We start from the raw sequence: 27,654 nt of genomic DNA on the forward strand, positions 1-27,654 counted from the left end.
CCCCAAGGGCATTGAAGTGCGCTGTTTGGGTTGGCAGGGTGACATTAAAGTATATGCCAATTTGTAATGGCTTTTGGAAGCAGGCAGTTTTAAACTCTCCCTGAACTATTCCCCTGAGAAATTATTCAATTAAGTACAACTAAAATTAATGTTTAGCATTTTTTGTTTAAATAAAAGAGGCAGCTATAAAGGGAAATCTGTGGTTCATGCTTGTGGATTTTTTTTTGCTCTCAAATCCAGCACTTGAGAAATAATTTAGTGGCCTGGAATTGGTGCATTTCCTAGAAGAGACCTAGTTGCTGGGTCCTCTTTACCACTTTCAGAACATGTCTCCATAGCTGCCTGGGTAGGTTTAGACACCTGGATGATTATTCAGTTTCCACATGTCCAGCACCAGCTGGGGAACCAAGGGGAACATAGAGCCAGAAAGACTCCTCCATCTGTCTTCCTCATTGCTTCCCAGGCTTGAAATAGGCAGAAGTGATCACCTGAGGGTCTTGTTAAAATGCAGGTTTGGATTCATTAGTTGTGAGGTGGGACCTGAGCTTCTGCAGGTCTGTTAAGTTCCCAGGAAATGATGCTCTGGCTGCTGGCCTGAGGGCCATACTTGGAGTAGCCAGGTTCTACACAATAGTGGGGTCTACTTTGGGGGTTTGGTACCTAGACTTGACTTTAATTTCTAATTGGTGGCCTGTTGCCTAGGTATAACTCTTGCTCTTCTTCTCGGTATATTCTTACTTATTTCTCAGAAGCCCTGGGTCTCCTGAACCTTCCTAGTGCGCCCCCTCTCTCTACCACCCAAAGACTGTTTTGGGAAATGAAAATAGTCACTTTTGATTGATTCATCACAGGAGATAATAGCTTTGGTTCTTCTGTCGTGAGTCTTCCTGGAGTCCAGAAACATTGTCTGCCTGGTTTTCTCTGGTGCATCTCTTTGCAGTCATGTTATAAAGAAGGAGGGGAAAAGTTGACCTGATGTTCTTTAGTCTCTGTCCCTAAACACAGAGGCCAGAACCCTGGTGTGTGAAAGGGTATATAAGTAAGTGTGGCTTTGCAATTTTTAACCAAGCATTGTTACTTTCAAGATTTGGCCCCTCAGGCCTTGAGGTCCAGGACCTTGATGGTCAGCTTTCAAGGGTGGTCTCATTGGAACATGGTTAAAATCCACCCTGGGTGAAATCTCCTGAAAGACTGATTCATAACCCGAGGTGGTTCTTTGTCCTTATCTGAGAGGATGCTCTAGGAAAGACTACAATATTTGCATCTGCTGGACTGGTTCATCCCTTCCTTGTGTTGAATGCTAATTTATAGTCAGAACTGCCAGATCGAAGAAGATTGAGACGTCCTTGTAGTGGCCACTACATAACCCTCCCGATCGTCCCCCCCGTGTGCTGTCTCAGCTCAGTGTGGTATCCGCTAGGAATTCCTCACTCTTTTTTTTTTACCTTAAAACTCTCTGACAATCTGTCCTTTGTTTTTTTCTCATTCTCTTTTTTACCTTAAAACTATCCTTCTGTCAGTCTATCCTTTGTTTTTTTCTATCTCAAAAAAATCTCTCTGTACAATTCTGATCATGTCACTTGCTTGCGAAAACCCTCCAGTGGTTCTTCTTTGCCTAAGCAGTGTTTCCAAGACCTTCTGAGATTTTGTCGTATTCACCTGTAGTGTTACTTATTTAAAGTTCTTCCTTGGACTTAATTTTTTTTTATTTAATTTTTTATTTTTACCAAAGTAATATATTTTGATTAAAAAATCAGAATTAAAAAAAAAATCAAAATTAGAAGGCTTAGGAGAAGCAAGTGTTTTCCCCATCAGTCCTCCTCTCCTCAAAGTTCTATCAGCCAGAGGCAGTGCTTCTAATTGTCTTAGTGATTTGCATGTCAATCTCTGTGGTACAGTATCTATATTTCAAAGTAATTCGCTCCTGTTTCTTTGTTTTCAGTCTTAGTCTCTGTTGACTTCCTCCTAAGGAAGATGTTAATTTAACCCACAGCAACCCCATACATACACACTTCCCCTCTTCCCCATTGCTCACACGTTTTCGTTAAATCAGTGTTGGTGGAATCGTGACTACATAAATGTTGTTCATGACCGAGCCACCCACAGTGGGAGCTAGAATTAGACATTATTTGATTGTATCCTTTTCCTCTAAAGTCACTAATTGCCTTTTTTTTTTTTTTTCTTGGTTTACTTAGTTGTCTTTATTGATACTTTTTCATCTTCCCCTTACCTCCACCGCTGACAGAATTGTGAAATTCCTTTCAATGTGGACAAACTGTCAGTAGCTATCTTAGTCTGTCCCAGCTACTGGAATCAGAACTGTTATTGCTGTCTTAATTTCTGAAAACTTTCTTATTTTCTGAAAGTTTCTATTCTACCTTGGTATAGTTTTATAGATGCATTGCCTTTTAACTCTCTAAGGAGGTGTGTGTGCTTGTTTCATTTGCTCCAAGAATAAAATAGAATGCAGAGTCTATCAACATATTGTATAAAATTGGGACGTTTTCAATTTTCAGCAGTTCTATAATTGATGGGACTCCCCCACCCCCAATTTGTAGTTGTTCTGTGCTTCATAAAGGACTTTGCACTTGGATTTCTTTTTTGTACTTGGAGAGTTTAAACATACATATAAAATAAAACACAAAGTTTATTTAAAATGCATGTATAATCAGATAGCAAAGATACATGGGTGAACTGTGGCTCCAGGTGACCTGTCTGTAGGTACCTGCCTAGAACATTTACACCCCACTTTAAGAATGGAGACACATGCTTCAGATAGATCCAGAGTGTGAAAACTGCTTGAAATAAAGGGAGGTAACTTTTTTGCAAAGGAGGAATGTTCCCTTCTAAAGGGGAAATGTGTTTCTTCAAGTTGTTTGTTTCTTTTAAAACAAGAGTGTGTGGTTAACTTCAGTTTTCTGACTGATAGGTGTCATGGTACCAGATCTCTCAGACTCTATGTCTTAACCCACTCTCTGGGCTTCATCAGGTATCTTCTATGAGAAAGGGACAGGCAGAGAAATCAAGGTGATGTTCCTCTAGAATGGGAAAAATGCAGACTATGTTTAGTCTGGAGGTAGACATAGACCTGAAATTTGAGACATAGGAGGCATGAGCTACCAAGCAAAGCTTTTGAATTGAAATGCAGAGACCTGTCTCCGTGTCCTACTGCTTATTCATAAGGTATCTTAGACAAGTTGCATAATCTGTGTAGGCCTGTTTGGACATCTATAAAATACTCTGTTTCCCTGTCTATCTTCCAGGATTGTCAGGAGGATTGGATGAGATAATAAATGATTACAGTACATTAAAACTGTATTACCCTCATCATGAGTATTTTTAGAACTCTTCATTTATAGGAAATCAGACTGAAACAGGAATGGAAGCCCTAACTTAGAAGTAATGCCACTTTATGGATTTCATAAAAAGCTTGTCTCTTTTGTTGAGCTCTCAGAGCAAGAACCAAGGAATGATGTTTAAGACTTTCTCCATCTGTCCCATTTTCTTTTTGGACTTATCTGCTTTGTTCTTACTGTGTTCTAAGAACTTCGACATGCTCTGAATATTCAGCAGCTAGGGCAGATATGGAAACACAAGGCTATGATCCTATTAGAAGTTTTGAGTCTAAGAGGAAAAGTAACTGCTCTGGCAGGCAGTTACTGGACTGTAGGCTCTTTCTCAAAGGGAGCAAAAGTCTAATGGTTTGGGTCTAGGTATTTCATGAGAGACTGTCTAGATGCTTAAGTGACAGAATGGAGCGAAGTAAAAAATGTCCATGACTCTCTGTAATCACTTGTAAGAGGGGAAATGTTGGCAGTGACCTTGGCTCACTGTTGGAGGTTATATTCTTGACCAAAGTTGTGACATTAGATGATCGCGATTATGACCAACATACATCACGACATCACAGCATTGCTTGTTGTTATGACCAGCGTCACAGCAAGTAAGAACGGTACATTTTTATAACAGTTACAAAACAGGATTACATAGTTTTATAGCATTTAAATAACGACTACGCAAGAAGCCATACATTACTACAAGGTATATACACAGCATAAAGAAACACTCAACTGGATCATGGATTTGGCTCAAGGAACTCATATATTCATTGTACTAAGTAATAAACATTTACTTAACAATAGTTTAGAAGACATTTATAGGAAAAACTTGAATGATCTCATCTTCAAACGAAGCAAAGCAGAACAAAACAGTCTTGGAACTTTTGCTCTGCTGTCCCCTTTTCCTTTCTGAATGTTAGGAAAAAGTCTCTGGAACGGGGTAGATTACAAGTAAGGGATGTTGCTTCCTACATTTGCAGTACAGCTAGATGCTCATAGCACAGTCTGCTTTCCTTCCTGGAATCCCCAGCCTCCTACGTGATCCTTTTTTTTCTTTTTTTTTTTTTTAGTTTACATTCATTAAGGTTCACTGTTTGTTTATTTGGCTATGCCAGATCTTAGTTGCGGCATGCAGCATCTTTAGTTACAGCAAGTGAGATCTATTTGGAGTTGCATCATGCGAGCTCTTAGTTGCAGCATGTGGGATCTAGTTCCCTGTCCAGATATTGAACTCAAGCCCCCTGCATTGGGAGCCCCTGGACCACCAGGGAAGTCCTTAAGGTTCACTCTTTGTGCTGTAAAGTTCTGTGGTTCTCGACAAATGCATAACGTCGCATATCCATCATACAGTATCATACAGATTTTTGTACTCCCTAAAAATCCTCTGCGCTTTTCCTGTTTATCCTTCTCCTCTTCCTCCCCATTGTATTCTGTTTATAGTTTTACCTTTTCCAGGATGTCGTGTAATTGGATTCATACAGTCTGTAGCCTTTTTATTCAAGGTGCACAAAAACGTGTTGATTATTTTGAAATCATTTAGTCAAAGCTGAGCCACGTTGTCACCAGGATTCCAGTTTTCTGAAATAATAGGAAGTGTATTTTTATTGTCACTTTATTTCCTATAGCAAAGATTCTGATACGGCTTAACTTTTTTTTTTTTTAAGTACTTTTTTTTTTTCTTGAAGGGCTAGGAAAATGGCTGAGGTCTATATTTTTAGCCCTATTATAGAGTTATTTAATGCCTAACTTAAGATGTTATGCTTTTAGCATCGTGTCTTCAAATTAGGACTGATAGCATCTTCTCGAAGCTCTGTGGTTGTTTTTTTTTTTTTTTTTTTTTTAGTGACTTAAAATTTCATGTCTCTCTACTATTGATAATATTTAAAAATTAAAAGAATTTTCTGGATTATCAGGACGACCAGTGTATTGTTTTGCCATGCAATTCTAGCTCACATTTGTTTGTGATTGTCTTAGTAGTCCTTGGCTGGTGAGAAAAAGACAGTATACTTAATATGTAATGATATATTTGCTTCCAAGAAAAGGCCAAAGGCTGTCACTGTGCTGTGTCTAAAGGATGTCTCCACCGCTGGAATAAAGAACAGCAGGACAACCCCAAAGGACCTATACTTTAGTCTGTATCATCTTCACGTTTCAAGCAGTCATTTACTATTCACAAAACAAGCTTCCTCTGTCAGCATGAAATTAATGGTTGTTAAAATAGAATTTTAGTTTTCCATTTTTCTATAAACAGAATATATCCCATCATTGATGTTGATAGTTAAATAATTTAAATAGAATAAACATATTAATACTGTGGGGTATAGAAGAAGTTTCTAAATTTTCTAACAAACTAGATACAGCTCAAAATTAGAAAACAGTGACTTACAGCACCTGGCAAGTTTTCAGTAAATATTAGGAGTTGTCATTTTGGTTTCAGATAATAGGAACTTTCGGATAATAGTGGCAGACTAGTGTCTTCTGGCTGCCTTCTCTTGCCCACACTTGAGCTGCACTCGGTCCTGCAAATCAGGCAGATTGCCCCCTTTCTTCCCTTCCCTCCCGCACCCAAAGTGCCTCTCAGCACAGCCCACAGCAGGGGACTGTGCCCATCCGTAGACACGGTAGATGCCACCTTCTTTCCTGAAGCGCTGCCTTGTGGGACTGCATTCTCTTCTGGGCGTGTTTTTGTTTTTGTTCTTGCCTTCTCCTTTGCTTTTAGTTTTTGTTCCTCTTGTTCTTTAAGTACTGACGTTCTCTAATATTGTTCCTCCTTCACCTATACTTCTCTTCTTGTTTAATTTGAATTTTTCAGTTAACATTACAGAAAAACCATGTATGCCTGTGTAGTGCTGTACTTTTAACACACGTGTAGATGAGTCTAACCGCTACCACGGACAGGGGACACAGAGCGGCTCCATCGATCGCTTGTCCCCTCCCCATCCCTCACCCTTGGTGGTGACCAGCTGCTCTGTTCTCCATCAGCATAGTTTTATCTTTTGGAGATTGTCATATAAATGGAATCATACATATGAACTTCTGTAGTATTCCACAGTACTATTGAGCCCATCCAGTGAGTTTTTCTAATTTGATTCTTGTATTTTTCAGCTTCACAGTTCACATTTGGCTCTTCTCTGATTTCTGGGGTTTAAAAAAAATTTTTTTTTTTTTTTTTGCAAAACCATATCTTCATTTGATTCAAGAGTATTCACCTTTACTCATTAGGTCATTTTTATTGTAACTGCTTTAAAGTTTTTGTCAGATAATTCCAGTGGCTGTGTTATCTCAGCATTGCATCTGCAGACTGTCTTTTCTTGTGCATCTTGAGATTCTCTGGTACTTCACAGGCTGAGTGATTTTGGATTTGATCTTGGACATTTTGATTATTATATGATGAGACTCTGGTTCTTGTTTAAAAGGAAAATTTATTATTTACTTGGGTATTGTTTCTTCCTTTCCTGTATCTTTGCCCCTCTTATTTTTTTCTTCCATGTTTTGCCCTCTTTAACCTTTTCCTGTGACTCCTGGGAGATTATTCCAGTTTGTTTTCCAACTAAATATTTTATCTAGATTACAGTCTGCCTAACTGCTTCACTGTGGTTTTTTAATTTGACAAGTGTGTCTCTACCTGGAGCACTGCTTGTAGTAACTTAGGTCAGTCCCTCATTGTGGCTCTCTGTTGTGTTGTATTACTTTAGTGTCTTTTTGAATCTTGTTTTTTAAAAGGAGAAACCTCAAGAAACTGGTTTCTCTTTTTCTGGAAAGAATTCTCTTTGCTAGCGCAGAAGGGGTACGGGAAGGGGAGAGGATGCTCCTTCTGTATTTACACCTGTTGGCCGTTAGCTCATCTGCACACACAGGTCAGTGTCTTCTGTTAGAAGTTGGGAAGGGTCCTAATCTTGGCATAGGCCTCTGTCACACATGTCACAGCCCAGTTGAGGGAAGACTGAAAGGTCATGGGTTGATGGTGGGGAGGAAGAAGGAAGGGAGCCTGTGCCTTCTGCCCAGCCTGGCGCACCTGTCCCTGCTTCAGATGTGAGCAGGTGCAGCCAGGGAGCTTTCTCCTAGGCCTCCAAGGCCGAATTTTCCCCAGAGGCTCCACGTGGGTGGGCAGTAACTCCCCACCCTAGGGCGCCATGGCCGATGTATTACTTTCCTTTGCTGTGTCACAGGTCGATCTCTCCTGTTCTGTTTCCCTAACCCCTTTCCTAGGGTGAGGGTAGGGTTAGGGTTTCCTAGCGTACAGAAAAGTGTACTGTTAGATGTTATCACCCACCCCACGTTTAGTTTCCATGATAATAAAGGGAGTTAAATTAACGCCCTCAAGAAAAGCTCTTTATTCACTGTTTGTTGTGTTTTTTTAATGCTTGTCTTCAAATGTCATTAGTGATATAAGCTAAAGGCATAACATAATGACTTTGCAAGTGCCAGCATCCACTATGAGTACCAAAAGATACCAAACCTATCTGAAAATATGCTACACACTTACTGCACTAATATGGAATTCACTGAGACTGTAACTGAGTGTAGAAAACTTAAATATAATTAGATTCAGCTATGTTGGCACTGTATAATATTTCTTACTGCTCTTTGACTCGGTTTTGCATCACACTTCCTATTGTCCATTTTTTCCCATTCTGTGTTGGAATGGCATTTGGTATCTCAAGTTAATACACAATAGAAACATAAGTTCCTTCTTGAAACCAAATGCAAATAATTACCAGGAATCAAAATATCAGTTGCCATTTGGAGGCTGTACTGTCAGGAATCTGAAAGAGTCAGCTGGTTGTTTCTTAACCTGTGTTCTGAAACCTGCATTTAATTTGCTCGTAACAGTCTGTGGTTGGGGAAATTCCCCCCTTAGAAGCTGCTAGGCTGCAAGGTGGGAATTCCCCCAGGCTCCTTGCCCTTGGAAATCTCCTTCTGAGGTCATATTAAGGAGTGAGTTCAATTAAATCAACCCACAGTGGCAGTGCAGACCTTTTAAAAACTAACTTGGCAGTGTGTTTCAAAGTCCATGGGGCAGTCATGATCACACTTAATTAACTTAAGGAAACAACAGAGAAGAAGGAAGATGATCATGGAGGAAAGAATTCATTGACTCATGATGTAGAAATACAGAAGCATTCTCAGTATCCCACAATAGGCTATTTTTAATGAATGTTTATTTTAATGGAATGAATATTTTGTAACCATTAGAAATTATAACCATGAAGACTGTATAACAACATGAAAGCATACAAATGATATGTTAACAGGGGGCAGAAGGCTCATATATTGCAATTATATAAAAGTATGTATGTTTATGTCAAATCTTAGAAGGGAATCCATAGAAGATACTTTTCCATCTCTCATTTATAAACTTGCTATTATATAATTTTTGTCAGTTAAAAATAAAGGGTTTTTTTCTTTTTTTGGAAAACAAACAAACTGGTAATCAGATGAGGTTTACCAGCCAAGATGTTTGATCTAAGATGAAAACATTAACCCATTCAGTTTGACTACTGGTTTTTGTTTAGTTAACCTTCTACTAGTTTTTTATTTACCTCTAAGTAATGAATATTTATAAATCTAATGAGAGCTCTGTCCAGAAACCCAGTTAACATATAACAACTGACATATTTAGTATCTGACAAGGAATATTTTCACTTGACTTTCTTATGGTGCTATAAGCTTATTAAGTCTGAATTTTATATTACATATTGTGGCTTTAAAACATATCAGGCAGGGACTCCCCTGGTGGTCCAGTGATTAAGACTCCATGCTTGAATGCAGGGGATTCAGGTTCAATCCCTGGTTGGGGAACTAAGGTCCCACAAGCAATAAATAAATAAATCTTTTTGCCTTTTTCCCCCATGTCTTACTAAATAGTGTGGGACTTAAAATGTTTGATAGAAGTTGCCAGAGAAGGTTACTTTTGCCTTTTTTTTATTATATAGGTTATTTAGGAATGGTTTCCTTAACATTCAAATATGTTTGGGTTTTCTTTCCCATCTTCTGTCATGTGTTCCTTCATCCTGATGAAAGATTCCTTTTTATCTGTGATCATACTCCTTGACTTGAAGTCGATCTGATGCATATTAATACAGCTGTGCCAGCTTTCTCACACACACACACTCTGTGGTTTATATTTGAAGTTATTGTGAAGGCATATAGTTGAGTAGTGTGGTTTTTTATTATTTTTGAATCTTGTCTGACATTCTTTATCTTTTGATTGAGAAGTTGGTCCATTTATATTTAATGTAATGACTGGTACAATTGAGTTTAAGTCTGCCATCTAGGTACTTATGGCTTTTTGTCCTATCTGTTCTCTGTATCTCCTTTCTTGCCTTCTTTGGGGTAAATTCATGCATATTTGGTATTCAATTTTATTCCCGCTATTGATTTTTTTTAAGCTATTCCTCTTGGTGGTGGTTATATGGTGGTGGGTGTGTGTTTTTTTTTAAGTTATTGCTTCAGAACTCGGCTGTTTAACACATTATTGATGAGAGACATATTAATACATCTTTTTTTACCCAACCATTATTGACATGTCAATATCATTTACATAACAAATTACTGGACACAGATATTAATTCCTTAAAATAATCCCCTGGTCAATAATGAGTTAATATAATAATCACTAGTCACATATGGCTATTTAAATTAATTGAAATATGAAAAAATAAGTCCCTGACTAGAGTATGGAGAATGGATTGAAGGGGCTGAGGAACAGAAACAGGAAGGTAAGTTAGGACAGATTTAGAAACCCTGGAAACTTTTTGTGAGGTATTACTAACAGAGTTTAAGAGAAATAGTAGGATTGAAAGATAATGGGGAGGTGGAATCAACAAGAATGGCTAACAAAGGGAATGTCAGGTGAAGGAGAAGGGAGACGTTCATGTGACTCCTAAGATTTCCTTCTTAGGCAAGCAAATGAATGATGGTACCATTCATTAATTGAGGCAGGGAAGACAGGGGAGTCAGAGTTGGGGGAAGATGAGGAGTTTTGTTTGGGGGACCTTGTGAGACAGATATTTGTAGGAATTTCAAGGTGGAGATAAGTAGTAAGCAGTTGGCTGAGTCAAGGATTTTTGGAGAGCTGTGTAGAGCAGAAATTTCTTTTTAAAAAATTTTAAATATTTTAAAAATTAAATTATTTAATTTAAATAGTTTTAAATGAAAATAGAATAGAAATACACAGAACTCTGGGGATCACCAACAAGAGGAGGAGGACTCTGGTGGTCTGCCTGCCCCAGTGTGGGAAACAGGTTCGATCCCAGGTCCAGGAAGATTCCACATACCTTGGGGCAGTTAAAGCCTGTGTGCCACAACTACCGAAGCCCACCCATGTGCCTAGAGCCTGTGCTCCACAGCAGGAGAAGGCACCGCAATGAGAATCCCTAGGGAGTAACAACTAGAGACTAGCCCCCCAATCACCACAACTAGAGAGAGCCCGCACGCAGCAACTAAGACCCAGTGCAGACAAAAATAAGTAAATACATATTTTAAAAAAAGAGGAAGAGGAAACACTAGGCAGAGCTTATAGATAGTTGAAAGAAAACTGCTGCTGCTGCTGCTAAGTCGCTTCAGTCGTGTCCAACTCTGTGTGACCCCATAGACGGCAGCCCACCAGGCTCCCCCGTCCCTGGGATCCTCCAGGCAAGAACACTGGAGTGGGTTGCCATTGCCTTCTCCAATGCAGGAAAGTGAAAAGTGAAAGTGAAGTCGCTGAGTCTTGTCCGACTCTTAGCGACCCCATGGACTGCGGCCCACCAGGCTCCTCCATCCACGGGATTTTCCAGGCAAGAGTACTGGAGTGGGGTGCCACTGCCTTCTCCGAAAGAAAACTAGGAGAGAATATATCCTTGAATACAAGGAAATAGTTGTGAATAGATGGTTAAATAATAGTGACCGGATTACTAGGCAGATGTTGTGTAGATAATATTTGACAAATTTGGCTTAGATCCACTTTTCTAAGAAGCAGCAAGTTATTCAGTGCTTTGAAATTATTCAGTGCTTTTATCATTTATACTCCAATCATTCATTCCCTTTATCTTTTAGTATCTATCCTATCTTGCTGTGTATTGGGCACTCTCCTAGGGATAGGAGCTACAGAGATAAGAGTTTGTGTCCATCATCCTCTTCCTGTAAAAGAAAGACATGCAAAGAGATATCTGTTGTTTATTTGCTAAATCGTGTCCGCAACCACAAATAAAGAGGAAGGGAGGGAAGGAGGGAAGAAGAAGAACCAAAATTGGAAGAAAAAAAAAAGCATATAGAGCTCATCATAAGAAATTCAAGCAATTCAGAAAATCCAGGCAAGATCATCAAGGACCCCACCACTGAGAAATAATCTTTATTAACATCAGGTTAACACTGTCTGGATACATCTTTAAAGGTTAGTACATATAAAAGGAGGGATGGAAATAATTTTACCTAATTAGGGTTATACTATATGTGCTATTTAAATGTTAAGTGCTTAATTTCACTTTTAAAAGATAAGCATCAAAAAATAAACTTCACATGAAGAATTCTTTCTAAGAGGTAGTAATTGCTAAAAGATCCATTTAAGGTTAACAGAAAAAGAGTGTAAAATATTAAAACCTTGGTTATTTTTATAAAGCTGTAAGTGTGTGTCTTACTTTTCAGCAGCCTGATAGGACTCTACTGTCAGTGATGAAGAAATTAACACCTTAGTTTCTTTCACCTTTCTCCCCATGTTCCTCCCCTACCAACTGCTTCCTGATCTTCACCTTTAATTCCATTGTCACTGTTTGTAGCATTTGTGTACTCCTCTGTAACCTGATCCATTTATTTGTTTATTCTCAGCTCCACATATTTGATTCAGTTTTTACCATCATCTCTTGTGTCATGGCCTCTGGCTTCTCCAGCCCAGAGTTGTGTTATTTTTTTTCACCTCTTGGTTGGCTAGATTTCATCATCAAGTAGCTTTCTTAAGAAGGGCCCCAGTGATCCCCGAAGTCCTCTATACCATCTGTCTATCACCTTTATACTCAAATGACAACTTGGCCGGGCATAAATTTGTTGGGTCATGCTTTCTTTCCCCTGAACTTTTGACATTTCTCCTCTGTCTCCTGGAATTCTGTTGAACTTTTTTTTTTTTTTCCTTTACTACTCCTTCCCTCTCTAACTACCCCCCAACCATCAATGAATCAGAATTGCAGTTTTCAAAGAAATGTAAGTTCTTTAAAACCGTCTCACACACTGCAGTTGAGAGAATTATTACTAGGAAGGCCCACCACAGCTATGAGACTCTGATGTGAGCCAAGGTATTTTTGGAGTGTTAACCATGCATCTTTGTTTTCCTTTATAGAGATAATTGATGACCTTGCCAACCTGGTGGAGAATACCGATGAGAAACTTCGCACTGAAACCAGGCGTGTGAATCTGGTGGACAGGAAGTCCACGTCTTGTGGTAAGAGACTGCTGTAGCTTCTCTCATCGCTTGCGGATTAGCTTCCCACGTTTGGTCTGATTTTACCGCAGGGATCCGCTTGCTCTTCGAATACATGCAGTTTCATGGGATGAAGTGTTGAAATTTCTAGAAGATTCCTACATCTTGGTAAAAACGAAGTGAATTGTTACGAGTGCAGGGAAAGTAGAATGCATTGTTAATTTTTGTTTTGTAATTAAAAATAAGAAACTTTCCTCAGTGCTTACCGAGAATAATAGTTTGAGAAATTGTATGATGTCATGCAGACCGGCGGTGGTAGATCGCATGGGTTTTACAGGCCACCTTGCCTGTTTCGTGCCTTGTTGTTTTAGTCACAAGCGTCCTTGCTGAACCTGGAGCCATAGAGCAGTTAGAGCATAGAGTCTAAAGTCCAGCTGAGTTTATATCCTGTATTTAGTGATGTTGTCTTTGGCGGCTCTTTTACTTCTTAATACCTTGTGCATGAAATGAGGAGACATAGGTCAAAATAAGAACCGCCAGGAATGCTGCTTAGAGTGCTGATTCCCTGGCCGTCCCCTTGAGACTGAGTAGAGCGAGGCTGGAGTTCCAGAGGGTTCCTCATTTAACAAGTGTGCCAGGCACTCCTGATGCGGGTCCTTGCTCTTGGGCAGACATTCTGATGCAGATGCTTGTCGGGTTCCAATGATCTACTGCCCGTGCACAGCGCCATGCCCACAGGTAAGTGACAATGAATGGTGCTGAAGCGGCAGTGATTACACTCATGGTTATTTGGTGTTTCATCTCACAAAGGTGCGCCAGGTGTATACAGCTAAGACTTTTGTTACATATAACAGTGCACTAGCACCACCAAAAAAAGAAAAAAATCTAATGACCTGAACTTTGCGCTTTTTGCCTGATTTTAGCCCTTTCAATATGAAGAACATAGTGGATCCCTCTGTTCTGTCCAGTTTTAGAAGAAGGACCTCTATACGAGGGTCACCTGTGATGCACAGTTTGAGAAGTGCTACCTCCCTTGCCTGTGTGTGTGTTGTCAAACAGCAACCTACAACAACCAGGTGGTGGAGGGCCAGGTAGATATAGACTCTGGAATCTCAGAGGAAGTGGAACATGGGGGCACCCACCCGCTTCCGTTTCATCACCTGTCTGCTCCCCTCAACCTGGCAGTTCTCATCCACCGGATGCCAAGCCACTCTGTGCTCCTGCTTCTATAATAGAGCACGTGCTTCTTTCTGCTTCCTGCCCAAAGCAAAGCCTTCTTGATTTTGCTTTAACAGCCTTCTCATAACTTCCCACCATGCTATTCTTTGCATCAGATCCTCCTGAGTCTCTGGCAACAGAGATACATGGGTTCACTCCCACCTCCATCTGTTATTATCTTCAATTCTCATATAAACTTAATCTTTCTGAACTTGCGTTTCCTTGGCTGTTTAAAAAAACAAAAACAAAACAAGTAGATAGCCTGGTTGTCAAAATGAAATTATATAAACCATGTAAAGTATCCAACACTGGCCATTGTCCATGAATTTCCATATTTTGTGCAGAGAGCGGCTACAGCCTGATAGTGAAGAGTGTGGGCTCCAGAGGTTGGACTCACACCCCAGCTCCACCATTTACCAGCCATGTGACCTTGGGAAATCCCACTCCCCTGTGCCTTGATTTTCCCATCTCCAAAATGGGAATAATAATGGTACATATCTGAGAGGGTTGCTGTAAGGAATACATGATTTAATAGAGATAAAGATATAGATGATAAGTAGATAGATAGATAGGGATATATAGCACTTAGAACAGTGGTTAGCACATAGTAAGCAGTGAGCAAGAGTAAGTATTGACTGTTATCATCATATGTCAGTCTGTTTTGCATTTACAACATAGCAGTCCTCAGCATATGCCATTCATGACATCACAATGAAGAATATTGATTCTACTGTTGCCAATTTTTTATTTTATAGTTTTACCTGGTATTGATGTTTGTATCTAGAAATGTCCATAAAAATATTCTGAGCTGAGCTGTTTAATTTTTCTGTCTCTACAAATATGACTACTTCCTGTCTCTAAATTGTGACTACTCTAGGTATCTCACGTAAATGAAACCATACAGTATCTGTCCCTTTGTATCTGGCTTATTTCACTTAGCATAATGTCTTCAGTATTCCCCTGTGTTGTACCATGCATCTGGAATTCTTTCCTTTTTTAAGCTGAATAATATTCCATTGTTAATATTTATACCACATTTTGTTTACCCATTCATCTGTCAGAGGACTCCTGGGTTGTTGCCACCTCTTAGCTACTATGAATTGTGCTGCAGTGTGCACGAATGTACAAGTAGGAGTTCAAGCCCCTGCTTTTTTGTGTATATACCCAGAAGTGAAAAGTCAAAGTGTTGATCGCTCAGTCATGTCCAACTTTCTGTGACTCCGTGGACTATAACCAACCCAGCTCCTCTGTCCATGGGATTTTCTAGGCAAGAATACTGGAGTGGGTTGCCATTCCCTTCTCCAGGGGATCTTCCTGACCTGGGGATTGAACCTGGGTCTCCTGCATTGCAAGAAGATTCTTTACCATCTGAGCCATCAGGGAAGCCCCATCTGAAGTAGAATCACTGAATCAAATTGTAATTCAGTGTTGAATTTGGAGAAGGCCCTGCCCTACTGACCTGACCTTTTGTTTTGCTTTCAACCTTTAAACTCTTAGTTACTTTCTACTAGTTTAGTTTAGTTTTGTTTTTAGTGTGATAAAAGCCCAGTTGCAGGGAGGAGTCAGGGACTTCTGCAACCTGAGAGGGGCAGGCAAGTGGAGTGGAAGGTAAGGTCCTGGGCCTGCCTAGTTGGGAAGTGTAAGAGGAGACCCTTTCCCCATTAAAGTGGGGCCCTAAAGAGCTGTACCCTGGGGGAAAAAGTGAACCAGAACCAAACTTGGGGATTGTGGAGAAGGCAGCCTTGGCCCTGTACAGATGAGGAGAAGAAAAGGAAGAAAGACCATTTTTTCTGACAAGTTGTGGTCACAGAAAGGCCCTCATGTGCATTTGTATCCTGAGTAGACACACTCATCTGTTGTGGCTCCAGGTGCCTGGCGAAAGCAATGAAACACCTCTCTGGAGGAGAGAATATTATCCGTGGTCTCTAGGAGTCAACCAGAAATAAAACGTCCAGGGCAATGACCAGCACACACCCGAAGATAATCTGGCATACACAGAGACGGCACAGCGTGAGCAGAGACCAGCAACAGACTGCAGGACCCAACCTGCACACACTGGCTGTATTAGAATTCTCAGATCCAAATGATGAAATCAATCATTATATTTAAAGAAAGACATGACAGGCTTGAGAGTATCTTCAGAGAATAGGAAGCTATAAAGAGTAACTTAGAAAATCAAAAGGGATCAAACAGAACTTCTAGAAATAAAAAGTAACTGAAGTTCAAGACTCTGTGGACATACTTGGTACCCGGCAGAAGAGGACCTCAACTAGAGGACAGATGGGAAAAAAACAACAACATATTCCCTTTCTGTAAATGCAGGCGTTTACAAAAGGCTGTCCAGACACCATGGAAGTTAAATTATGATCTTAATAAAAAAGGTGTTTAGTGGGGTAAGGGCTTGGTCTAAGAGCCTCAGGACATAGCAAAGAGTTAATCATTTGCTCTCCCCAAGTGCAGGGCCAGGTTGATCATTGACATGTAAACACAGACACACAGTACATGAAGCTGCTAGTAGGGCATATTTTAACTGTTTGGGGGCGGGGTGGGTGGGAATCAAGCCTCTCAGGGTAACTCGGTTACTGTTAACTTGATGACTGTTTAAGAGGGCTTGAGCGAGCTAAGAATAGCAGTGACGCCTCATCATTTTACTTAAGGGAGTGCAAAAAAAAAAAAAGGCTATGAACCGTGAAATGGTCTTTTGTTTTCCTACCGCCAGCATATCGCCCTACTGATCTGATATAATATCAGTCATAGATGCTTTCCCAATGAGGAAATTTCTGGTTGTATAGACAGACCCGATTGCACGGGGGCCCGCTCAGAAGGGCCCAATGATGAATCTGTTTGTTCAGTTGTTAACAAAGGATTCAGACGCCTCTTTATGAACCTTTCACTCGGCAGCCTGGGCTTTAACATTTTTTTTTTACTGGGATCTTTGGGTGGTTTTTTTCCCCACCTCCCTTTTCTTCACCCACCCCCACCCCAATAACAACAGCATCAAGTATAAAACAATATTGTCTCTCTCTAGCTTCTAAACACAAACGAGACTGGTATTTTTCATTGGCACCTACATGTCCGTTCAGATCTGTTATGTGTGCTAAGGATACCCACATAAAAGCAGCATCTTTGTAATTGCAGTTTAAATATTCATTGTGCCCCGTCCTCATTAGAATTCAAAATAGAGCCTCGTCTGAGTCTGAGGGACGCAGCCAATTGTGAAAGGCCAGGCTCAGAGTTCTGAATGACCTGGGTCGAGGGACAGTGTTGCTTCTCAGCATATGGACTATTACGTAATGTTGTCTAAGCACAGCCATTGTGAGTTTAGCAGCGTCTCGGGGATGTGGTTAGAAATCAGCCCTGCTGGCACTGTGTTAACACTGTCTTCATCTGGAACCACTGGATTTGCCTTCCACTCCTCAGAAATGGGGTGGCTTGAGCGAGGTGGATCCGTTTAGTCTTTCAGAAAGGACAGTCCAGCATGGCTGTGAGCCCAGGCAGACCCAGGTCACAATCTGGGCTCTGACACTGACCACCTGGGTGACTCGGAGAGTGGCTTGCTCTCTCTAGGGCTCAAAATGGGCGTACCATGGTTCTTCTGCAGACTACACAAGAACAAGTTCGGTGGCATCATGCATGCCTGTGCTACTGAGTCCTCAGTAAATGCCAGCGATGTTAAAATGTGGCTGTAAATTGGTCATCAAGAGCCGCCTTGACGAATAAGACTCAGAGGCTCTTACCTCTCTCTCTGAAGCCAGTTTAGAATGGTCTTTAAGGAAAATAGTGATGATTCAAGAAAGTTATGCTGGAATATTATGGAGCTAGGAAGTTTGCATCCTCATTTAATCAGAAATGGAGTCAGTTTTTTTTTCCCCCCAGTTAAGCTGGAATTTATAATCTTGTGGCTGAAGCCATTTCCAGTCATGAAATTAGCGAAAGCCACCTGGGGGGCATATTCAGGTGGCATGGCTTGACTTTTGTATAGCACAGAAATGACTTGCTCTTTTATTAGCACATTATTATTACTTATTACAGATTTACTTATTACAGACTTATTTTCCATATAGACTTGTTTAGACCCAGGGTGGGAGCAGCATTAAGCCTTTTGGTATACAGGCATACATCATTGTATTGCACTTTGCTCTTATTGTACATCACAGATGTTGTGGAGTTTTATTTGTGTTTTACAAATTTAGGGTTTATGGCAACCCTGTCTTGTCAGATGATGGTTGGCATTTTTTGGAGAGTATTTTTAAATTAAGATGTGTACTTTTTTTTTTTTTTAGACATAATGCTGTCACACGCTTAGTAGACTACAGTATGGTCTAAACGTAGCTTATATGCACTGGGAAACCAGAAATTTGTGTGATTTGCTTTATTGTGATATTCCCTAGAATAGCTATTCAGCCAGCCTAAAACCAGCCCCTGGAGAGCCAAGGGGGCTAATTCAGTCTTTTCAGTCTCCGTACGCTCCTCTTCCCCTTTTTAATTTGGCTTTGCTGAGTCTTACTTGTGGCATGTGGGATCTAGTTCCCTGACCAGGGATCGAACCCGGGCTCCCTGCATTGGGAACTCGGAGTCTTAACCCCTGGACCACCAGGGAAGTCCCTCAGCCTCCCTTTGTCTTTCTTTTTTTCCTCTTCCATTTTCCATGGAAGACATACTTAGGACTCAGTCCTTTATTCTTTTTTCCTTGGCACTTTTTCCTTAAGCTACTCTTTTGACTCTTGGATGGTTTCACAGGCAACTCACAGCTCTGCATCCCAGACCCCAGCTTCCCCTGAATCTCAGGGTCTGTGTCTTCAGCTGCCGCCACCCAGTTTCTCTTGACCACCCCACCCCGGCCCAGCACACTCTCAATCCCTGTATGCTCTTCATAGACTCATTGTCTTTAGCCCCAAATAAGCTTCCTCTTCCGTTGCTCCCCATTTCTTCAGGCTCAAAACTTCCTTCGTTCCCTCAGAGGCTTTCAGAGGCCAGACAGCAAGTCTCCTTGAAGGAAGCAGGCCCTCGCTGTTCTCTCTGGTGGCAAATGAGAGAGTGAACAGCAGAGTTTTGCCATGCAGGAATGCCATGCCGGATCATCTGTTTGTTTATTTTTATGGGAAGCCTGAAATCTGGATCTTTAAGTGACTTCCTAATATTTTAGTGTTGACAGTAAACGAACATTTAAAAAAATTCCATGTGGGCCAAATAAAGCATGTGGCAAAGCCCTACACTTTGGGGCCTCTCTCTCACTTCTGTTTGGTCAACCCCTAGGCCTGTCTGAGAATAACCGTGAAGTATCTGTCTTCCCTGTTCATCACTTTGTGTTCTCACCACTCTGTTTCTGGCTCTTGTTGCAAATTAAAAATAATAATGAAAGGATTTCCCTGGCAGTCCAGTAGTTAAGAATCCGAGCTTCCATTCCAGGGTGCTCAGGTCTGATCCCTGGTTGGGGAACTAAGATTCCGCACGCTATAAGGTACAGCTGAAAAAATTAAAAGTAAGTAAATAAAACTTTAAATAATAATGATAATGAAGAATTCTGTTTACTGGGTACAGAAAAATGTGCATGATTACAGCGTTGGTTGTATTTATAGAAACTGTGGCCTGCCATCTTGTGAATTTGGTGTCTGAATACAGGAGACGTCTACCTGGCTACCAGTGTTACCAAGATAAACAAGATGAATGCTTCTCTTAAGAGTTCTCTTATTTTGTCAACGTGCCCTTTTCAGTTGATTTAAAACTGTTTTGCTCCCTAGACATATCTGCTGTATATTTTAGAGAAATGACTGCTCTCCATCATGGAGATAATAGATACCAGGAAGTGAGACTACAGAGCGTAAAATTCTTAGGACACCTGCTTCTGAAGTCCAAGCAAATACGAGGGCACTCCAATGAATATATTGGAATCGCTGGATACTCATTTTAGGAGCTGAAACGTACAACTCGCAGTCCTGCCCTTCTCCGGGCACCTCAGAATACTCCCCTCCTGGGCCCCACGGGTGCATGTGGCATTGGTGTCATGCACACGTGACACGTTTGTAATCAGGTGTCTTTTATATGTGACCACACCACTGTTGTCTGCTTTGGTTTTGAATTCCTGCTGTGGAAAAGCCTGGTTTTTCTGCTAACAACATTTATTTTAGGGGAGCAAGAAGAGGACCAGGCTGTTCAAATGTTGATGCTTTGGCTTAATCCAGGCAAAGTGAAGCCTTTGAGAGGAGCGCCAAATTGGAAAACCCCTACTTAATGGAAGGTGATTGATAAGGGCTGACAGCCCAAAAGCTGTCACCATGACCGCCTGCGAGGCCGCCACGCTTTTCTAATCTGTTACGAGGCAGTGACTTTTGCTATCATCAAGGGGTCAGAAATGATCACAAAGTAGAATCATTTTTTGATTATTGTTTTTGCTCGGTGTGGTTTGGAAAGATAAGGTGTGATTTCCAAGCGCGGCTTCTGTTGTGATGGAGCAATAACCACAGTGCACGGGCTTGGCTGATACCCCTCCCCCGGGCATGTTCGTGCGAGTTTTCTGGTTGTGTCTGTTCACCAGTGAATTCGTCTTTCAGCCTGCTCCATGGGACCAGCAAGTACTGGCTGGGTTTGGAAGGATGATCATGGCCTGGGACAGAGCATGTTTTGCTCACTCAACATGTATCTCACTCACCTCTATCGTGTGTCTACCGCTTATGGGAGGCAGAGCCGCAGTGCCTACTCAGGGTACTTGTGTGCCTGCAGCCTGACTTCTCAGAAGTTTACCATTACACACCAGTGCTTCTCATTCTTATACTGATGTTATTTTATATTTGTAAATTGAAATGAGGAATTGGATTCTCTTTGTGACCAAAATTAATCCAAACGGGGAAGTCTTGGTATCTTTGATATCTTTCTTTTACCTATAAAGTCAATGGCTTAGTAACACTGTGTTGCAGTCACTCAGTGGTGTCTGACTCTTGTGACCCCAGGGACTGTAGCCCACCAGGCTCCTATGTCCATGGGATTTTCCCAGGCAAGAATACTGAAGTGGGTTGCCATCTCCTTCTCCAGGGGACCTTCCCGACCCAGGGATTGAATCAGTCTCCTGTGTCTCCTGCATTGGAAGGCAGATTCTCTACCATTGAGCCACCTAGGAAGCCTGGTTAGTAACGTTGACCATAAGCTAACAGTCAACATTACAAGGGTTTATTATTGGACTCTAATCCAATTATAATTGGATTTCCTCAAAAGAAATTGGCCGTTTTCCTTATAGCTGCTGCTGCTGCTGCTGCTAAGTCGCGTCAGACTCTGTGCGACCCCATAGACGGCAGCCCACCAGGCTCCCCCATCCCTGGGATTCTCCAGGCAAGAGTACTGGAGTGGGGTGCCATTGCCTTCTCCCAAGTCCTTATAGCTAGATTCATCCAAATCTTCATGAAGTCAGTATGGAAAGGCGGGGGGTGGGCGGGGGGAGTGGGGGGGGGCAGTCAGTGACTTAGACTAGATGGTCTTTGAGTTGATCCAACTCTGTTGTCCTCTTTCCATACCCCTTTGAGGAGAATTAGACACTTGCTTGCACACACACACACCACACACACACACACACACACACACACACACGTCGTCAGATGTGAGCCAGAGGTCTCGGCCAGAACTTTGCTGATCTCATTTCATATAGGGTGGTTGGCACCAGGTTAGATACTTGCAGAGTTAAATCCTACTTGAACAGGGACTTTGACCTTTGATGTTATGTACTCTGTTTGATTGGGGGAAAATTTTAACAGTTATATAACAGAATAAAACCAAGCGAGATAGGGTAATTTTTAAATGGAAGATATAGAGACCATCTGTTGTAGTATGTGTTTGTATTGGAAAATAAAGCACTGGGCTTATTGAGCATAACTCCTGGGTTCTGTGTTATAAGTAGTTGGAAGAGATGCCTCACACGTTTCTCTCAATTTGGCTGTTATAGCTCTAGGGTATTTTTAGTAAATTAAATTTTTTAAAAGGAAGCTGTAATTTTTGAAAAACATCCCCTAAAATTTAAGTTTTGGGTTCAGGTTTTCATGCTGCTCTCCCTCAAAAATTGTTACTATGAAATGGAGTAAGTGGACATTTAGCTGATTTTAGGGTTATTTAAAGTCACAGTGATTCACAAGTGGATTATCTTCTCTCTGTATTATCCAAAGAGAAATTCAGATATCAGACGACCTTCCTGACTTTCTGGTTCTTGCCACTCTGCTGAGGCTCTCTAGCCCGGGCCAGTTTCTAGTGTGTACTCAGAGAACATTGTTTTACTACCACATCAGCCATGATGCCCAATGTGGATGCTTCTGAGAAAGAGTTGTTGTTCAGTCGCTCAGTCATGTCCGACTCTTTGCGACCCCATGGACTGTAGCCCGCCAGGCTTCCCTGTCCTTCACCATCTCCCGGAGCTTGCTCAAACTCATGTCCATTGAATCAGTGATGCCATCCAAGCATCTCATCCTCTGTCGTCCCGTTCTCCTCCTGCCTTCAGTCTTTCCCAGCATCAGGATCTTTTCCAGTGAATCAGTTCCAGTGAATCAGGTGGCCAAAGTACTGGAGTTTCAGCTTCAACATCAGTCCTTCCAATGAATATTCAGGACTGATTTCCTTTAGGATGGACTGGTTGGATCTCCTTGCAGTCCAAGGGACTCTCAAGAGTCTTCTCCAACACCACAGTTCAAAAGCATCAATTCTTCAGTGCTCAGCTTTCTTTATAGTCCAACTCTCACATTCATACATGACTACTGGAAAAACCATAGCTTTGACTAGATGAAATTTTGTCGGCAAAGTGATATCTCTGCTTTTTAATATGCTGTCTAGGTTTGTCATAGCTTTTCTTCCAAGGAGCAAATGTCTTTTAATTTCATGGCTACAGTTACCATCTGCAGTGATTTTGGAGCCTAGGTGATTTTGGAGAAAAGAGTAACCACTGGTAAAGTTGAATAGAAACAAGCAAAATTAAAGGAGCTGTCATACCTTCAGAAGTCATAATAATTAATACCTGGCTGCAGTCATTTCTCACTGTGCAGAGCGTCCCTGTCACCCCCTTCTGCCGCCTGTCCAGGACTAAGTCCCAGCCGCCACTTTTCACCGAGCGGCAGACTTCACAGCGGCGCCCATGTGAAAAGCGATTCAATTTCAGGGCAGTGCTTCCGGTCCAGAGCCCTGACATTAATTTTTTTTTTTTTAAGTCTTTGTTGAATTTGTTACAATACTGCTTCTGTTTTATATTTTAGTTTTTGGCCCGGAGGCATGTGGGCTCTTAGTTCCCCCATCAGGGATCAAACCCACACTGTGCACTGGAAGGCAAAGTCTTAACCACTGGACTGCCAGGCAAGCTCCCAACATTAATTTTTCTTTTTTAAAGAACTTGACTCTAGACCTTGTTGCATTCATAAAAAAAAATTTTTTTTTAAAATCAGCCCTCGGGATCCATTCATCTGCTCCAAGAGAACCTCACCAGTGTCGCAGTTTTTAGTTTTCTGGTCACCTTTTTGTTTTTAGTTTTCTGCTCACCTTTTCTATCTCAGAACCAGGCAGTCATGACACTTTCCAGTCATTGAACCGGTGTTAAATTCCTGAGAAAAATTGATTTGGAGCTCATTTGAAATCACTGTTGGGTTTTCTCTGTCCAAGAGTGTGAGCACTGAGATCAATTTCTCCGGATTAGCAGCAGAACGATCTTTGTATTGGACTCCAGCATCAGCGGTCCATGACGCGGCCCTCCACGCATGCGCAGTATCGAGGACCCCCTGTATCTCGCTTTGTGCCGCTCTGCGCTGACTGCAGCCTGCAAAATGAGACCCCGTGGCCTTGGCAGGGCGCGTGTCCACTGAGCGGCTCCCTACCCCACCACTCCACATTCTTCCACAAGTTGATTTATGGTGATAAGAGCCCTTCTTTCTTTTGGCCCTCCAAGCACTCATTCCTTTCAAAATGACTTTTGAATTTCTGAAGTCTTATTTAAAAAAAAAAAAAAAAATTTTGTTTTTGGGCAAATCTGGAGCTAAGATTCTTCATCATTGTGTTGGCATTTGTCTGGTATAACTTCTTACCTGTAAACCAACAGAGAAGTGGAAAGAAAACTGTAAAGAGTCGCTTTTTTAAATGGATAAATACAGTGGTGTTTGCAACACAGTAATGTGAATTCATATTTAACCCCCTAAACTGTACACTTAGAAATGGTTAAGGTGGTAAATTTTGTGTTACGTGTTTTTACCATAGTAAGAAATTTTTTCTGTTTAAAAAATGAGTAAATACTTGGTGTACCCCATTCCAGGAAATTATGGCAAAGTGAGAATAAAATTCCTTGTTATCTTTGTAAAATAATTTGTAATATTGTTCCATACAGCCATTTGTTATGTGATGTGCTAACAGAATCTTACTTATATCTATATAGATTTGCCTAAGCAAAATAGAAGTGGGAACAAAAGTGGCTTCAAAAACCAGAGGGCATCTTGAAAATAAATGTAAGTGAATTAAGCTTTGTGGTTGCTATATCTTATTCTTGCCATTCTTAGTAATACAAAAAAGGAGACATAATTGTAATGCATTACTGGGTGTGTGTGTGTGTGTGCTTAGTCATGTCCAGCTCTTTGTGACCTCATGGACTGTAACCTGCCATAGACATATACATAGCCATCATAATGTAGATGTTAGTTATAATTTTAGAATTCTTTGAATAAAAAAATTTATTTGTGCATTAATCATTTTGATGCAATAATTTTCTTTAATGTTGAGGTCTTTAGGTTTATAGGGTCTTTAAAAACTTGAGGGACAAGCTTCTAAATGGTAAACAAAAATCTGTTAATTAAAATAACAGAAAGATTATCCAGTAACAAAAAATTCAGGTAACTTTTAAAGAGTCCTTTGTATCCCCTTAGCTGGATATATTTCCAGAATGATGAACTGCAGACTCCTCAAACATTACTATTGTTGTTGGGAGTGGTATTAGTAGAGTAAATCAGAATCTACTGCATGTGTTAGTAGAAGAGAATAAGTTAGTAAATATATTGATGTTCTTAGGAGCAGAACAGATAGAGATAGCAAATGGAAAAAGAAAGAATGAACTTTATGGTGTTAGACTTGAATTAGAAGTATCACTGTAGACTCATGATTTAAAAATAAGGAAAAAATTAAAAAAAAAAAAAAAAAGACATTTCTTTTAACTACCTGAAGAGCCTAGAAGCAGTGATACTCCAGTATTTGAGGACAGTTAGTGCCTAGATCTTTTGGGGTTGGCCAATAAGATCTTTGGGAAAAATTCAAACAAACTTTATGGCCAATCCAGGAGTTTCTAAATAGTATTTACCCTGCCCCCACCCCCACCCCCCCGCAACAACACATATGCAAACCAAGTTTTTCTTGTAAAAACAACTAATTCCAGGTCTGGAGCAGAGAAATTATAAGGCAAGGGTAGAACTTCTTGGGTCAGAAGTCAAGGAAATGCCCTAACAATGATGAGGGCTTGCTGCTGCTAAGTCGCTCCAGTCGTGTCCGACTCTATGCGACCCCATAGACAGGAGCCCACCAGGCTCCCCCATCCCTGGGATTCTCCAGGCAAGAACACTGGAGTGGGTTGCCATTTCCTTCTTCAATGCATGAAAGTGGAAAGTGAAAGTGAAGTCGCTCAGTTGTGTCAGACTGACTCCAAGCGATCCCATGGACTGCAGCCTACCAGGCTCCTCCATCCATGGGAGTTTCCAGGCAAGAGTACTGGATGAGGGCTTGGAGCTGGCTTAAAGGGACCCTTGCTGGTCAAATTTAGACAATTGAAGTAGTAAAAATAATGATGGTAATAAATATTGGATTTTTAAAAAATGTATTCATGAGTCCACATCAGTAGTCCAAAAAGGCAGAGGTGAGGCTGAGGGTCATCTTGCCAGTAAATGTAGAAGAATGATGAAATTATAAAATCATAATTTTGCAACCACCAGTATAATCATTTCAGAATTGTCAGTGGATGCCAGATTGTTAGGTGAGAAGGTTGTGGGAAGTAGGATGTTTACAGTCTCAAATGGCCAAATTATTAATTACAAAGGAGGAAAGAAACTTGAACAGACTGACCACACTTAGCCTCCCCAGCGTGAGTGACAACCTCGCATTGTGCGGCTCCAAATGTGACACAGCAGGATGTAAGGCAACATCGTCGCCAGATCTAATTGAGAGACACAGACTAGTTCAGGTTGGTGGACAGTCTACAAGACAGCCATCCTGGGTCCTTTACAAGTGTCATGGAAGAAAGAAAAAGGTGGGAGCCCTGCTGTAGACTAGAGGAGACTGAAGAGAGATGACAATTAAATGCAGTCTGTGGTTTTGATTGGATTCTGGATCAAAACTCACACAGCTCTAGAGGTATAATTGGGATAATTAGGGGTATTTTTTTTTCCTTTTCTGTAAGTTTTAAATCTTTCAAAATAATAGGTCAGGGTGGGGGAAAAACAAGGAAAATATAAACAGTGAAGTTTCCCCTGGACAACTGTCGTGTTCATATTGTACCACATTGTTTTAGGAAGGGACGAAAACCTGGTGAAGCGTCTGGGTGTGCCCCAGTGGCTATTGCTTTCCAGTAAAGTCCGAAACCGTAGGAAGATCTTGAAAGATGAAGGCATCTTAGTGTGAGCAGGATTAGGCGAACATGGTAGGCGCTGCACGTACAGGGTTGTGAGGCTCTGGCTGTGCAGGAAAGAAACCCTGATCTCACTGGGGCTTTTCATGGAAGACCTAGGCCATCAAGAAGGTAAGAAGCAAAACTGAAGGATGGCCTGCCTGCGCAGCCAGCGTATGTGCTTCCTCAGCTGGAATACTTGGTGAACTTGAACCCTCACAGTTTCGATTCCCATCCTGAAAGTCATCCCTCTGTGGGGAAGTTGTCTGGATGTTTATCTTCCCACTAGACCTTGAGCTTCCTGAGGTCTTTGAACTATGTCTTTCAATTCTGATTCCTAGCAGCTTGCAAAATGATGGACTTTGAATGGGATTTATTTGAGAGGCAGCTGAAGTCCTGTGGGTGACGGTTTTCCTTTTTTTCCTTTTTTTTTTTTATTATAGTCAATTTACAATGTTGTGTTAGTTTCTGGTGTACAGAAAAGTGATTCCACTTTATATGTATATATATGTGTGTGTATATATATATATTTTTATATATATATTCTCTTTCATATTCTTTTCAATTATGGTTAATTACAGGATATTGAATATAGTTCCCTGTGCTATACAGTAGGACATTATTTATCTGTTTTACAGGTAATCGATTGTATCTTAGATGGGGGTTTTCTGAGTCTTCAGACTTTTTTTTTTTTACTTTATTTATTTTAATTGGAGGCTAATTACTTTACAATATTGTATTGGTTTTGCCATACATCAACATGAATCCGCCACGGGTGTACATGTGCTCCCCATCCTGAACCCTCCTCCCACCTCCCTCCCTGTACCATCCTTCTGGGTCATCCCAGTGCACCAGCCCCAAGCATCCTGTATCCTGCATCACAGACTTTTTTAAGGACATGTCAGTCTGGAATGATAAAAATCTGAGTATAGCTAGAAAGTTTATTAGATTATGAATGACATAGGGATCACTTGGATTTGTTTCTCATAGTCGGCAGTATTCTAATGTCTAGGGCCATTAAAAAAAAAAAAAACCCACCTGTCGCATAAATAAATTCCTTAAGTTTAGTAGCTTGCAGCCACAGGCTACCCAGCCACCACCATCCATTTTGC

At 41.0% G+C, this 27,654-nt stretch overlaps 1 protein-coding gene across 15 annotated transcripts in view; it reads left to right on the forward strand.

The window, feature by feature from the left end:
- The window catches only part of STX8 (syntaxin 8), a 209,172-nt gene that overhangs the window by 112,895 nt on the left and 68,623 nt on the right, over positions 1-27,654 (forward strand). For 6 of the 15 annotated variants that reach the window (XM_055576550.1, XM_055576549.1, XM_055576553.1 and 3 more), the window contains one exon: positions 12,652-12,753. In XM_055576550.1, coding sequence (XP_055432525.1) covers positions 12,652-12,753 — 102 coding nt within the window. Of the gene's footprint in view, positions 1-12,651; positions 12,754-12,824; positions 12,996-13,403; positions 13,471-13,655; positions 14,763-19,529; positions 21,071-22,097; positions 24,410-27,654 lie in introns of those variants that run through there. The other 9 variants (XM_055576554.1, XM_055576555.1, XM_055576556.1 and 6 more) reach the window with 7 other exon arrangements.

Source organism: Bubalus kerabau, chromosome 4 (assembly GCF_029407905.1).
Source record: "Bubalus kerabau isolate K-KA32 ecotype Philippines breed swamp buffalo chromosome 4, PCC_UOA_SB_1v2, whole genome shotgun sequence".
Taxonomy (NCBI): domain Eukaryota; kingdom Metazoa; phylum Chordata; class Mammalia; order Artiodactyla; family Bovidae; genus Bubalus; species Bubalus kerabau.